The sequence below is a fragment of the Falco biarmicus genome, chromosome 7, assembly GCF_023638135.1.
Source record: "Falco biarmicus isolate bFalBia1 chromosome 7, bFalBia1.pri, whole genome shotgun sequence".
In the NCBI taxonomy this organism is placed as follows: domain Eukaryota; kingdom Metazoa; phylum Chordata; class Aves; order Falconiformes; family Falconidae; genus Falco; species Falco biarmicus.
The window spans coordinates 44,523,726-44,539,123 of NC_079294.1; the positions used below are offsets into that span (position 1 = coordinate 44,523,726).

General features: G+C 40.8%; 1 protein-coding gene across 4 annotated transcripts; it reads left to right on the plus strand.

The window, feature by feature from the left end:
* Nucleotides 1–260: 260 nt before the first annotated feature.
* Nucleotides 261–15,398, plus strand: LOC130152051 (SERTA domain-containing protein 2-like). 4 transcript variants are annotated; one of them, XM_056344899.1, is made up of 3 exons: nucleotides 261–437; nucleotides 3,403–3,533; nucleotides 11,689–15,398. In XM_056344899.1, the coding sequence occupies exon 3, from the start codon at nucleotides 11,693–11,695 to the stop codon at nucleotides 12,542–12,544; it is 852 nt and encodes a 283-aa protein (XP_056200874.1). In that variant the 5' UTR covers nucleotides 261–437; nucleotides 3,403–3,533; nucleotides 11,689–11,692; the 3' UTR covers nucleotides 12,545–15,398. The 4 variants fall into 4 exon arrangements, with proteins under 4 accessions (XP_056200874.1, XP_056200871.1, XP_056200873.1 ...); XM_056344896.1 differs by having other exon boundaries at nucleotides 262–437; nucleotides 3,403–3,523; XM_056344898.1 differs by lacking the exon at nucleotides 261–437 and adding an exon at nucleotides 857–2,078 and having other exon boundaries at nucleotides 3,403–3,523.

A 15,398-nucleotide genomic window follows, 5' to 3' on the forward strand; every position in this document is an offset into this window, starting at 1 on the left:
CCGGGGGGACGGGGGACTCGGCGGCGCCCGTCTTCTGATTGGGTGAAACCGGCGCGCGGCACCGCCTACCTTGGCTCGCCCAGATTTCTCATTGGACGCTGCCGCGGGGCCAGTCGGAGTCCAACCCCCCCGGCTCGCCGGCCAGTGAGAAAATGGTTGCTGGGCAGGTTGAAAGGGCCACTGGCCAATGGGAAAGCGGCCAGCTGGCGGGCGCGGTGCACGCAGCGCCCCCCTCCTCCCCACCCCCGCCGCCGCTGTGGGCGCCGCGGGCGGAGGGAAGGGCGGAGCGGAGGCTGCCGGGGCCCGGCGGGGGTGGTACTCGCCTCCACCTCCTCCTCCCGGTCGGAGTCCCAGCCCCGCCGAAGGGAGCCCGGCCGGCTGGCTAGGGACGGCACGGCAGGCTGCGAAGGAGCGGCGGGGGGTTCTTCCGCTCCCAGGTGGGGAGCCGGGCAGGGTCAGGCCGGGCTGGGGCCGGGCGGTGTCTGAGGGAGGCACCGCGAGGGGGCAGGGGGCGGGAGGGCAGCCTCCCTCCTCCGCGGGCGTGGGGCCGGCGAGCCTGGGGGCAGGGAGACGGCACGGTGCCGGGGGCGGTGTGGGGGGGGCGGTAACGGCCGCGGAGAAACGGCTGGTCAGGGCGGGGGGACAGAGGGAAGTCCGGGGGGGGGGGGGGGCGCCTTGGGGGCAGGGCGCGGAGGCCGGGCGAGGTGAGGGCGGGGGGCCGGCGGGAGCGGGGACAGGTGGGGGGGCCGGCGGGAGCGGGGGGGTGGACGCGGCGGGCCCTGTGGAGTTGGGGCTGGGTGCGGGGGGGGGGGGCGCGGCCGCGGGCGGGGAGGCCGGCGGGCGCGGGGACCGCGGTGGAAGTTGTTCGCGCAGTTATAATTAGCTCGGCCGGGGTCTCGGCGAGCCGGGCGGCGGGAGGGGGCGGAGTGCGAACTTTTCGCGGCTCGGAAGCCCGGGGTTGTCTCCGGTTACCGCTGCCCGCGGCGGGGGGGCGCGGGCGGCCGCTGCAGGAAGTACCAGCCCGGCGCCTGCCACAAAGGCCAAATGGTGGCAGCTCCCGGGGCTGCGGCGGGGCCGGTGCGCTCGCAGGGGCGGCTGCGGGCAGGGAAGCGGCTCTCCCTCCGTCGCCAGCCTTTTCATTCCGGCCCTCCTGATCGCTGCCTCCTGGTAGTTGCGACTTGTGTGTTTGTTGCAGTTACGTTTTTAATACCAGGTTTTGTTTCACTCGAGAAACGTGTGTGTGAGTCCGAATTACAAGTCGGTGGGTGAGAGTGGAGGAGCGTAAGCTTGGTCTCTTTTATGCATGTCGGAAATTCATCTCGCTAATAGACGCGGTTAATAATCCTCCCCTAGATAGGCCTGGAATTTTCCAAACTGTGTTGGAACGGTTAATTTCCAAAAACATAGGTAGGAGCCCCTGTGCAGGAGTTTTGTGCTTTGTTTCTGATTCATCTGAGGTTTTTTGATTAACGCAGTTAACTGTGATATGGAAAATACCGTTGATGTTTAAATGAATGCTATAATCTCAAATTTCTAAAGTGACCCGTGAACAGGTACTAGGAGACTGCAAGGGAAAACAGTGAAAGCAAAAATAATCTACTGGACGTGTAATTCATGGTGATTTACAGCTACTGTGTGTCTTCTATGGTTTCGGGGTTTTTAACACATTGTAAAAACCTAAGCCTAGTAACCTTTACCTCTGCTTCTTCTTGACACTTGTCCCAGCGTGTGAAATCATTTAGGGCAAAAATCGTAACTTCAGCAGTTAATTTTGCAGGAGTCCTTTAAATTGTATAATAAAGGAATTAAATCTGGTAACTTCCTGGACTTAAGCACCTTCTAGGAAAAGGTTGGACTTCTAAAATACAATTAACAGTATTAATTTTTTAGCAGAGGTTTTTAGCTACTTTTTTTTTTAAACAAAGGTGCTGAAGTCTGAAACTTTTCAACTTTTAGCATGCTTGTTAGATTTTAGGATACTTTAATGCTAAAAAGACTTCACATTGTAAAACATCTGTTTGTTTCTTTTAATTGTATAGAAAATGCAATGAATGTGCACCTCTGCAGTGACCTAACAGGTACACTTTATTAAACCTCAGTAGTGACCTTCTGAAGTGCCACTGTTTCAAAGCAAATAAGTTATGAATTTTCATTTGTCTGTTTGTTCTGGTGTTTTTATTTACAAATAGCCTGGATCTCTTTAGGATGGGAAAGAAGTCAGCTTCTAGAATGAGGAGGGAGATAATAATGTGTTCGTTGCTGTGGTTTAGATTTGGTGTTCTTAGGTCACAGATGCTGCTGTTTTACTGCATCTTTACAGTTCCAAGGTTCTGTAAACAGAGTAGCCCTTTGCTAGCATCAGGCTATTAGTTGCTATGTAAGATGAACTTTATTCCTGTACTTGTCTGTCTGTCTAAATGTAAGACTGCCTTGCACCATGTATTAAGATTTGTAAAGTGCCATATGAACCCTTGATCGTGAAGGACTGTGTAGTATCTGGATAAGTACTGATTCATGTTCTCATGGTAAATTTGTGAAGCAGTTGGTTTGCTGTAGTTGGGGGACAGGTGTCTGTGTGTGCACACATATACTGTGCACAAACAAACGTGTTAAATATAATCTGTATGGGAGACTGTTGGCATGTATAAGGGCTTTTAATTCTTGGAATTAAGAAACTGATTCTTCAGGTGGTGTTGAGACCTTAAGAGCATGGATCGAGCAGTTCCCTCCTTATCATCTAGCTTAGTCCATAGTTTATTGTCACTTCAGCCTTTTCACATTTCCCACAAGTTTCCAGTGCCTTGATCTAATCCATGATTTAATCCATGTGTTCTCTAGCCAAACTGCAGGTGTTGCTTTATCACAGTTTTGATGAAAATGATGCTACGTTACATGCAATCACAGGACATCCTGCCATCTGTCTTCTCATACTGGTTTTGTGTATGCTGAAAATGAGGAAAGTTGGGGAATTTAATAAAAATCCTAACTCCTTTTGCAGCCTGTAAATGTTGGGATAATTCTGAAATTTACTTCTGTACAGTTCATGGTTTTGTCTTTTCTGAAACTATTAAGACTGTAAACTGGTGTTCAGTAACCTGGAGAAGTATCAATGCAAGTTCTCCTCCTAAAGCCTAACACTTAAAGGATCAGTGTTCTATTCTGTAGCGTTCATTTGTAGAAGATGATTTCCATGTTTTATGTGTTCATAGCTGAAGTTCTCAGGTCCTCCTCTTATTTCAGTGTATTCATGAACTTCAGTTTTTCTTACTCAGTTTTCCTGTTTCAATAGGGTTTAGCGCAATCAGTTTAAAAAATTGTATTGAATTGTGTGCTTAATACTTAAAAAAATGACATGGTAATGAAATACTCTGGTTTTGTTTTTGTTTTGTTTTTCCCCTCAAGTGTCACATCGTCCTGCCTCGGTGGATGGCTTGGCCTCTTGCATAGTTCAAGACTCTTGGATGACCACACTTTATGCAAAATCTGGAATCTTCCTGCCTGAACTCCTTTCTGTTTTCTAAGGGTAACTAATTGTATGTTTTTATGAAATCATATCTTATGTGCATAGCATGTCTTCTGATAATCAGTTGTAGATGTTATTTTTCAGGCTAGAATTGTAAAGTAAAAAACAATTTTTAAAAACAGGTGTGATATATAATATAAAGTGCTTTAGGCTCATGGGATAGTATAAGGTCTTTGGTTTGACTAGTCTGAATTTGCATTACTTTTTTTTTCTTTTATAATGAGGAAGTTGTATAATGTAACAAAAGAATTTAATACTTCCATATGATCATATTTCTTGGAAATTTGTTAAATACAGCCTCAATTCTATAGTGAGAGCCCCTGCTCAGCTGCTGAAATTGAGTATTACAGTCCTGTCTTGTGAGGAGAAGGTACTTCGGATACTGAAGAACTGTTGTGTGCCACTCTGTTAGAGAAAATTTAAAGCAATTTCTGATTTGGTTATTGGAGTTTATTTACCTAAATATCCCATACAGAGACCTAGAGTATATTCACGGTCCTCTATCAGGAGAAAAGCTGCTCTTTTTTTTTTTTTTTTTTTTCCTTTTTCCCCTTCATTGCTTTTACTGTTAATGGTCTGATTTTTTTCTGTTAAAAGTATGGGCATGCTGATTTGATATAATTAATAGGCTATAACTGTTGTTATTAATGGATCTTTACTTAAATCACTATAACTTTAAAATACATGTCAGTGTTACGTAGGTGAATACATCCAGTATCTATATTTGAAGTACATAGATACGTAAAGAAAACCAATTGAGAACTGTTCAGCTGATTAGAACAAGCTGTGAAGAGGTATGTCATCGCATTTGCAGTTCTAATGATCATTTATCTCTCCAGTGAGATATTTTTGTGGAACTGTGGTGGTTTGGTTCTTGTTGTTTGGAGTCCTTTATAATCTCATTTAATTACAGTTTAGTTTTACTATGGGAGTTTCTAGATTTAGTAACTCTGTTACTAAGCTAACTTAGTTAGCTTTTGCCGAGCTACTGTTGACCCTTAGTTTAAATGATTCTGAGCCCTTCTTGGGCTAAAAAAAAAATATCCACCCAAAATTCCTGAGAAAAAAATCTGTTAAACACACTCTTATTAAAAATACATACCTGTGAGCTTTATTTATAAATGCAGAACTAAATACACAAGTGTAGAGGGGGAGAGGAAGGAGAAGAGTGGCAGTGGTTTAGTTTGCTCTCTTTTAAGGATGGAAGTTTTTCTCTACTTAAAACTGGTACTGCCTCAGCAGCTATATATATTAGCCTGTAGTGATAAATAGCAGCTGCTGACAATATGGTCCATTTACTGGTTTAAACAGCCCAGATCCACTTGATGTAGCTTGTGGAAGCTACGCATCCTAAAGAGAGTTTCTTCTTCAGTGTGAAATGTGCCCTGAAACTTAGCTGTGGTAGTCTGTAAAGCAAAGCTCTTAACAGTGCTTTTTGAAGTAAAATGGGAGTAAGGAACTTAGGAAGATGTCCTTGAAGTGCAGGAATTTACTAGGTAACATTAGATGTAACATAAGTAGGTTGTGTTTGTGGGATTCAAACTAACTTTTAAATCAAGTTAAAACTTACTCCCAAGTGCTTTGTAAACATCGTTTCAGCTCCTAAAATACTAGTCTATGGTACATATTTATTCTCTACTTCCACAAATAGTGAAGTGACAGCGGGAAGGTTATGAATTCCAGACTAATTGTGTACTATACTCAGTCTTCCTCTCGTTCCTTTCCTCTACTTAATGAATACTATTCAGCCTACTCTTTATTTTCAAAATATGGGAAAGGATGTTAGGCACATCCATAGGTGTGGGGTTTTTTTCTCTGTGGTTTTGGGGTGTGGGGTTGGTTTGGTTTGTTTTTTAAGTCTGAACAGTAGCATATGTTGTTTCTGTGTTCCAGTTGCTTTAGTAGAAACAGACTTAGGTGTATAATAAGTCAGGATTTGGTGACCAGAAAGTCGACATTACTTATGCTTTTTTTGAGCAGCTATTTTCTGGCCATTTCTAATTCCTGTAAAGAAGTTGTTACATAGGACTTTAGGTATGGGAGTAAGCTGGTAGGACTGCACTCCTCCCCGTATGCACACTTTTAGTCACTTCTGCCTTCTCCAGCAGTTACTCATCTTGGCTAAACTGGGGCAGGGCTGGTGGGGGGTGGGGAGGCAATGGACTTAAATACAATTTTGTGTATTTTACAGTGTCTTCAGGTCTGAATTAGTTTTTACTTCAGTGTTTTCTAAGGTGTTTAATCCTCCTTCCTTCACTTCCTCTTAACTTTTGCTAACAGCCAAGATGCTACGGGGATCTCCAACACTTGCTAAAGACACCAGATACACTGTTCTGTGTAGTCTGACAGCTTACTGTGTTACGTAAGTCACGTTTACGTGCTCAGTGTTAAGTCCGGATAGGAGGAAAGGATTTATACTGTGTTACCCATACCTTCAGCGTTACCTTTTCCTTGTGCAGCTTCCTATACATGGAATACTAGTCAAGAGCCTAGTCCACCACTTAGGCAACACAACTTCGTTAATAGCTTTAAGCTAAAATGTGTGTTGGGTAGGAGAAGGATTTATCATTAAAAATAGTGTGGCTTACATAAAATAATTCTGGGAAGTAGCCATAATTATAGGGATGTTTGTCTTCCTTTGCACTTCCTGCAGGTAGATGCGTGCTTGTGAAATGTGTGCCCAGGGAAGAGGGGTGAGCAAGAAATCAGGTTATCAGCCAGCTTTGGTCAGTCACTAACACAAGTTTACAATCCGAAGAGACTTCAGTCTGGTTTTACTATTACGTGGTTTCTACAGTTATGAGCCAAAGGAGACTTTGAAAGGGAATTACCCAAATTACAATAGCAACTAGTCTCTAATTCTGATTTTAATATGTAAGTTGCATTACTGAATGAATACTGGATGGGCAGCTTTCACCTATTCAAATATGATTTTTCTGGCCTACAAGAGAAAGTAATTTTTCGCATTTAGACAGTGTTAGGCTGAAAAATGCAACAGTATGGCTGTATGGAAAGGATCAAGCCAGTCTGAATTTAATAATATCCTAAGAAGAAAAACCAAAAGGGACCACTATCAATTAAATGATTTTGACCTGCATAGTGCAGGCCAAGTACTTTATTGATAATTTTGCTATTTAATCATATTGTTTCGTGGTAAATTAATAACTCTCATGTGGTTGACTGTAGTGCTTGGTTTATGTGTGAAAACTCCGTGTTCAGACAATACTAACTCTGGCATTCATGTTTTATATACACATTATTTTTGAAGCTTTTCTCTACTGAAAGTTAAAGCTCTGTTCTGTTCTAAGTTTTAAACATTGTTTAACTTGCTGCTAAAACTTTTCTTGGAAGGTGTGGAAGAGGAAATCAAGTGGTTTGCCCAGATAGAAGTAATCAAAGGTTTTCACATGCTGCATTCTTGTTTGTGACTGTTTCCAGCTGTACTTCCTAACCATGCGGCAGTGGCAGCTGCACTGCACTATCAGACCCTGTGACAGATGGAGCTGTGTTTTCCCTCTGAAATGGTGGCACCAGTCCTGTATTGTCCACAACGCATTGCGATGCGGATTTTTCTTGGTAGCCTGGAATGTTTCTTCTGAGTAGCTGCACACTGTGACTAGGCCTGTTTGGTATTCTGTGTGAATTTGCCAACCAGGGATGTGCCTCTTCCCTCCCAAGTTTTTTCAGACCCTGGTATGGTGTAGAATTGCAGTCCATGGATGCTTCTTCCCGTCTTAGCCCAGAGGAGTTTCTATGAAATGTCCTCCTTGGAACTGGAAGGAGCTGAGGAACATGCTGTTGGGAGCAGAATTTCTGTGCACAGACTCCTTTGTAGTTCAGTCACATGGATGGAGAGTTTGGCACTTGTAAACATGGAGTTCGCTTTGCTTCCTTTTCTTTATATCTGCAAAATAATTTTAGTTTAAAAAGCCTGCCATAAATGGCCTGCAGCTCAGTTTGCATTACTGTAATGAGAGAGGATGAGAAAATGCCGGAAAAAAAATTGAGATGTGATGTTCCTTATTGTTCTTGGATTTTTCATGGCAAAAGATTCTAAAATAGAGCATCTGCAATAAAAAGAAAAACTTTGTTGTTGGACTTATTGGAGTTCAAGAGAAGGGTGACTTACAGCTTGCTTCTTTTATTATTGAATAGCTATGTGTAGACCTCACATTTGAATTTGGCATAAACTTAATTTTTGTTCAGTTTATTTACTTACAAATTACAGAATTATCAGATTGGCACGTTCCAAAATCCTGTTACTTGATCCAATTTTTTGAGATCTGAGTAGGTTCCTGGAATTAAGCTGGAGTAAGGAGAGTGCAGTTTCTAGGCCCCCTGTTTTAGCATGCCCAACTTGCACCTCTTTGAACTGTCTCTGCTGTACCGTCAGCTGATGGAAAGGACTGACAGCTGTGCAGCAATCACTTGGTAATACAGGATTGTCGGGGCCTGGTAGCTTGGATTTTTGTGTAAACTTTGGTTTCTTTTCCTTAGTACCAAAAATTGAAGTGGGGCAAACACTGCATAATTATGTAAGATGTTGATGACATTATTTTACAAAGCAGTGCTATCAAAAGAGAGCATTTGGTATATGAATTTGGGGATTTAGAATGCGTGTGTTAATACACAATGGACAAGTTACTTAGAAAATATGGAATAGTTTGTTAAGGATATGACCCTGCCAGAAATTCTTGTGTTAGAAAGTAAAGCAAAAGGCCTGATAAAATGTAGATTAGCTGGTAACAAAGGGGCTTTGTATCTTTTGTAGGTCAGCAGCTGAGTGTGTTTGACAAGAACTGAAATTTAATGTCTCCTGTAGCAACCATGACACTAGTCATTTTTAAATCCACTGTACCCGTGGTACTCTGGTTTTCATAAGCCTTTTCCAAATTTTTATGTAACCTCTGAAGTCATCTAGTTCCTGGAGGGAGTCTTGGGGATCCTTGCAGTTAGGCAAAAATCGTGCTAAACAGCCACAATTTATAAAGCATAAGATAGGACTACATTTGTGTATTTAAACAAATGAAAATAATCTTTGACATCAAGAGGGTGTGGAGTTTAAATAGAAACATTTGAAGTTGGAGCAAATAATGTTTCTTGCACTTCATTTTTAATAGTTCAGAGTGCTGTCATGCTCAAGCTTTGTTATATATTTTTAGAATGCTCTGGGACAAATTTTAGGAAGGAAATTTGAGGAATGAAAAGGAGGGTGCATGTATGAGCATGAAATATTTAGTCTAATTAGTCTACTGTATGAATTTAAAAATGAAACATTTCATTTTAAGTTGTTTTTGTGAAACCCTGTATCACATATGATAGTTGGCTTGCTCTTTAAGCTTGCTTACAGAATTTAAATAGTAGCACATGATTTTGAGGTGTTGGAAATAAATATTGTTTGTATAATACAAATAGATGTCTAGTGTTTCCTGTGTGTCTAACAAAGTGTAAATATGTATTTTAAAATATATTAAAAGCAGTAAATTGCCAAAACTCCAAGCATTCTGAATGTATAAAATGTCAGAATTACTGTCCCCTGTATGGCCTTAATTTTGTTCCCTTGTGAGTGTGAATTTTGGTCTGCTTTAATTACTGGAGAGAAAAAAACCAAGCAAACTAGTTTGCAGTGCGTGGGAACAGTGTTGCTTCGTGAACAAATAGCCATTTGGATGTGTATTTTTATTCTTATAGTAATGGTATGGGGTAATGCCTTAGGTAGTACACAACATTTAAACGCTATTTAAAATGGAGCGTTAATAATTTTATTGTGAGTTTTCTATGATTTGCAGGCACTAATTGTCTTCATGATATGAGTTAGTATACTTAGCAACAGTTCTGCTGAAAAGTCCTGCATAATTGTGATTTTTTTTTCCACAGATTGTGTCTGAAATTACTGGTTGCTGACAGTTGATAGTTTGACTGAGGATGCCATGCAGGCATGCATGTGTGCACACTCGCACATTGCCCCCCACCAAATATATTCTGTTATTATATTTGGTGCCTGAATTTTGTATCCAGATTTCTTCTGGTTTTGTTTGTAACTGAGTGCTTGGTGCTGTCTGGGTCTATTTGCTGGTGCTGGAATGGAGGAGTAATACGTGGTAAGTGTGGGAAGTTCACCTAGGTGAACAGGCGCACCTCATCCAGACACCTTATGTTTTTTAAAGAGAATCAGCTGGTGCTGTGGCAGTTTAACAGAAAACTTTGGAGTAAACCAGACTTCCCGAGTTAAAAAATGCAGCACTGGTAAAATTCAAAGTGGTAAAAGTTTTTTGTTTTAATAGTGAACGTGTTAGTAAACTGAAGTATAGACCAAACTACTACCTGTACGTAAAAATACATTCTTGTGATAAATTTAACTTCATCCACATACATCCCTAAAAATAAAGTGGGCATGATCAAGAAGTCTTAAACTCCTCTAGCAACTGTCTCTTTTTTCTTGTGTGTCTTTTCTGAGAAGCATGCACTGCTTGCTTACTTTCTGTTCCTCCAGAGGAGCTGAGTTCTCCAACAGTCTTGTCTAAGCAAATGGATGTAGCCATGGAGCCCTGTAGTGTTTCCTGCAAATCTGGAGAAATCCCAAAAGTAAAAGAGGCTTTATCCTGCTGCCTTCTCCTTGTCCCCAAAAGTCTAGCAACAGGCGGCTAGCAGCTGGCAGCTGCGGCAATCAGCTGAGGTATTGCTGGCAGTATCCCATGCTCACATGAAAGGAAGTTGGGAGGCCCTCTGCAGCGTGCAGGGTCTGGATCATTGTGTATGAAGGTTCTGCCCGTAATCTGCCACTGGGTGTCTAATTTATGATTGCTTAATTTTTTTAAATTATTTGGGAGTGAGGTGCCTGTATTCCATGGACACATCAAGAAGTGTGTAATCGAGACTTTGTCAGGGTTTCCTGTGCATGGTATACTCCTTTTCTGTGTTTATACAAGTGGTTGCCTAGTGCTTGTTGTCCGTAATAAAATACTTTGAATGGTAATTGCAAAATATCCAAGCATGTGTTTGTTTGGATCGCCTGTGTTTTAGGAGTGTGTGCATACAGTTTTTGTACCACAGTGTTCTAGCTCTACCATTATAGTGCAAAAGCATGGAAAGCAGACTGAAAGCAACTAAATTCTATGTCTTTTCTTTTAGCTATGTACCAGAATTGGTCACTTCTAAAATGCTGTTTGCTAGCCCTCTGATGCATCCATTTAGCGTTAAGTCAGTAGGAGCCTGTGAACCAGCAGCCATGAGCACCAATCATCATTCTGTGAGCTCTGTGGCACAGCCAAATTTCCTCCCACTCTTTAGCTAAATGACTAAGCTGTGGAATGGATATAAGGATCCTGTGCGAGGGGGCATGGTGTTGGTCTTGCCTGGATGGTTCAGCTGTAGTAAATTAACTTTTAAGTCACCAAAGAGGAAGAGAAATTAATTCGGTAGAGGGTTCTCAGAGACACTGAGCAAGACACTAAAAATACCTTAATGAGATAAAAATGGGTGTTGAAACTAGCTTTACAATCTTATTTACTGTACCTAGAAACAAATGCTAAAATGAAAATGTTGAAATAATCTATAGTTACTGTAATCCTTGGTATGAGCATCTAGTTTATTTCATGTGGACATTCAGATATTTCTCATTAATTATTTGTTTGTATGCTATATAATTTAAATGGATAAGCATCTAAAAATCTTACCTGTTACAGATTTTAAATAATTAAGTTCGTATTCTTATAGTAGAATTAAAGGAAAACCTTAAAACCTAACCTTAGAAGTATATAGCTTTTTTAAAAAAACTATATTTCTTTTGTGTTTTCTGTTTAAAAGAAATAAAATCATATACTTGTAGGATGGTTTGGGTTGGAAGTGACCTTAGAGGTCATCTAGTTGCAGCTCCCATGCCATGGGCAGGGAGGGACATCTTTCGCTAGACCAGGTTGCTCACAACCTCAACCAACCTGACCTTGACTAAATTGTTGTGAAACAATAGAGCTGGAAAGTGCATCTTCTCAATGCAAGTTGTATCTTGTCTAAGATTTTACTCTGTCTTTCAGTGTTCTCTGGCATTAAGAGTCGAAGTTAACCAATACATTGTACGCTACAGGCTTTTCAAAAAGTGTCTGTTGAGATCTTGCAGAAGAAGTGATAGGCTTGTCCAAGGTTAATTCCTAACATCTCTCTTTCAGGTTCATGTTGGGGAGAGGTCTAAAACGCAAGCTGAGTGACTATGAGGAGAACATGGCTGGTCTCTCGAGTGCCTTTGATTCCAGTCGAAATCTGCCATACCCACTTAAGAGGCAGCTGGTGCTTAATATGTGCCTCACCAAGTTACAGACATACAAAATGCTGGTGGAACCGAACTTGCACCGTTCTGTCCTCATAGCCAACACAGTACGGCAAATTCAAGAGGAAATGAGACAAGAGAGTAACCAGCAGCCAATTAATGTCTGCCCTGGCATTGCTCCTAGTTCTCACAGCTACACAGGGGTGGAGTCATCTGGGATTTCTCTTCAGTTGCCTTCAGGTGTTAGTCAGCAGGAGTCTAACTGTTGCGACTTGCGGTCTGTAGAAGACCCAATTGAAAATAGCCTGCTGATAGTTTCAGATGATGATATGTCATCTGCTATTTCATCCATTCTGAAGGATTTAGACTTTGTAGAAGATATAAGCCCGCCTACTTGTCTGGTTCCTACTGGAGACGACCAGCCAAAGTTTTCAGAAAATACTGGTCTAAAACTAGAAGATGATAGACAGGATTTGAAGGGAGCTGAATGTGTGTTTGGTTCCTTTGAGATTTCAAATTCAACTAGTTACTTGAAGGATTTGGCAATAGATGACATTTTTGAAGATATTGACACTTCAATGTATGATTCAGACTTTTGTTGCCCGCCACTAATGCCGCCCAGACCACCATCTCTTGCTACAGAAGAACCATTGAAAACCTTTCCATCTTGTAATTCATCTTCAGCAAGCAACATTCAGATATGTAGAACAGATCTGAGTGAGTTGGACCACATCATGGAAATTCTTGTTGGATCCTGATACTTGTTTTACCCAAAGATACTTTCTAACTGCCACTTCCATTTGGTTTCAGGATACAAGCCACTGGAAAAGCTGTAAAGAATTCCTTAAAACACAAACTAAAAGTAATTTGTCCATAGTGGGATTTTCTAAATAATTCCAAAACTTAAAAACCAAAATAGTGGCAGATTATTTTTTTTTAAAGAAATATTTATTTATCAGAACTGTGCAATCATCATTTTCCTTCCAGGGTGTATGTGGAACAACAAGCACATACCCTTATCACCCCTCACGCCTCTTTCAATAAACTTTTTTTATGTGCAATTTTTAATTTGTCAGAAGAACTTACATGCAAAACAAATTTCATATGAGATGGTCTTTTACAAAGCCTCCACTTTATTTTTAATATCAGAGTTAAGCCAAGTTGGCGTATGTCAAGTTGCATAGTTGGATTGCGTGGATTGCAGACACATTACTAGAGATGGGTATATTTTAAAAATGAGACACTTTGCTTTCTTTTGGTCAGAAAAGCAGATCAAGACACTTAATCAATGAAGTCTCTTGCATTTTCTAAAGCATTCAGAACTATTTATTTTTGTAAATTTTATAGTCTTTCTACATTTTACTACGTTATTTCATCATAGTCCAAATATAATGGACTTCTAGTTGGATGTGTTTAGCACTACCTCTGAGCTGAAATGCTTTAACTCTTTTTCCAGTGCTTCGTCTAAGACTGCAGGTCTTTTTGTTTCTGGTTTGTTTTTTTTTTTCTGGGGGAAAATACTTCTAACTCATTAAGCTGATCCTTTGACAGTGACCTAGCTGATTTGTGAAATCAAGGGTATTCAATGTTTAAAAAGTTTTAAGTATTTACAAATGTAATTTATATGTAGATTGTGCAATTTAACATTTTTCTGTCAGTATTACGTGCTTAGATTTTGAATAATCTTGGCGTTCTTTAAATTAAAAATTACTGTGTACAGGTAGCTTTTTAATCTGTTTTGGAAAACACTGTCCTTCAACCCTGCTTTCACTACAAAGTTTTAAGATTATTTTTATGTGCAATATTATTTAAAAAGATACACATTTGTATACCTGGCATTGTGGAAAGAAACGCTTCAAACTTAAAACTTCTAGCACCTTTGGAGGAGGATACTCCCAGGAGTCAACATTTCTGTATCCTTTTAAGAAACGAAGCTGAGAACACTTCTTGTGACACCAGCGCTGACTGCTCTGAAGGCTCCTGGGATCCTCAGGGGTGTGCGGTGAGTCGGTGCGGATGACTCAGAACCGTGGCGCAGCTGTGGCTGTGGGAGCTCAGGGCTTCTGGCTGCTGGGACGCAGCGGGGCTGGGGCCCGTGTGGGCTTTTGGAAGCGTCGCGGTGGCTGCTGCTGCTGCTGCAGATCGTGCTGGGGAAGCAGGGGGTGCGCGCGTATGGCAGGTGTGTATATAAGTATATATAAGCGCACTCATTAACTGAAGATGAGATTTGCAGTGAGAACTATTTTTCCAGAAGACGGTTTGGATACTGTGTTTCAGCTTGAACTGAGGTTTATATTGATCCTTGCTCTTGTCTTCTGAATTACACACTTGCACATTAAATGTTTGGGGTTTTTTTTGTTTTTTAATTATAAGACTTTTACTTTGCTCTTGAAAGCTGCAGCACCTGTCTTGTAAGAAAACTGGCAGTTGTAAAAGCTTTGCTTTGGTTTGTTGTTTGAGGGTGGGGGGGACTTTTTTTTTTTCTTCCTTTTTTTTTTTTTTTTTTGTTGTTGTTCTGCTGAGACTTCATGAGCAGGGCATCGGCAGAGGAAAAAAATGTTGCCTGTGTGTTGCATCTCACTGAAGTTGAAATCCTCGCCCTATTGAAGGGGCCAGGGTTCACCTAGTATTTCTAGTCTTAACTGATGCTGTGGCACACCTGCCTTGTGCAAAGATCTCCATTTTTTTTACTGTGACTGTTTTGGTTAACAGTTAGCTGCCGATACGATTTGGTATCCCAAACCAATGGAGAACCAGTTCAGGTCACATCCTTGCAGCCATCTGGGTTGTTTAGCAACCGAAGGGTATAAATGTATTTATATGCATATAATGTATTGATTCTAATATAAAACTTCTGATCTAAAGTATTTTGAATTGCTGGATAAAGGGATTTGTTTGAAGAGTGTATAAATAGTTCTTGAAGAGGTACAGCTTCAGAATGTACACAGATTGTGCATTGTGTATAGACTACTCTGGCTTTTCCTCAGCCTCTACTTTTGTATTAAAGATATGACTGAATAAATCCTTGAAATATTAAGGGCCTTCTGCACTGTGACGAAACAGAGTTGTGGTTAAAAATGTCTTTAAATTCAGTGAGAGGGATAAAATAAGACTGCATCTGATGTCTTTTTGCATTTGAAAATGTGGAATGTTACTATGCAGTAAAGATATTTTAGTATGAAAATTGTATCATGTAGCAAATAGTGACCACTTAACAAATCCACTTAGTCACCTTGCAGCCCCTACAGGAACATAAGAGAAGACAACTTGCTTTTCAGCATTTACATGCTAAAGTTTTTTTGTATACTACAGAAAAAGATTAAATCATTAGTACATGTTTTATCAACAACTGAAAATGCAGGTTTTGTTCAAGTGCTTGCCACAAAGCTCTGTTTCTAATTGGTTGCTTGCATCACAGTGCCAAGACCATAAGCTGGTATGTAATGCAGTTTGGTTATGTATGGAATTATGTGCAAAGGGAAGTTTAATTTTTAAATATGCACAAACTAATTTTAAAATCCTTCCATGTAAAATGAAGTTAGAGGCTAGTTGTGGTGGACCTATTTATTGTATGTTTGGAAATAAAAGCCACAGTTTTGCAGTTTAACCATT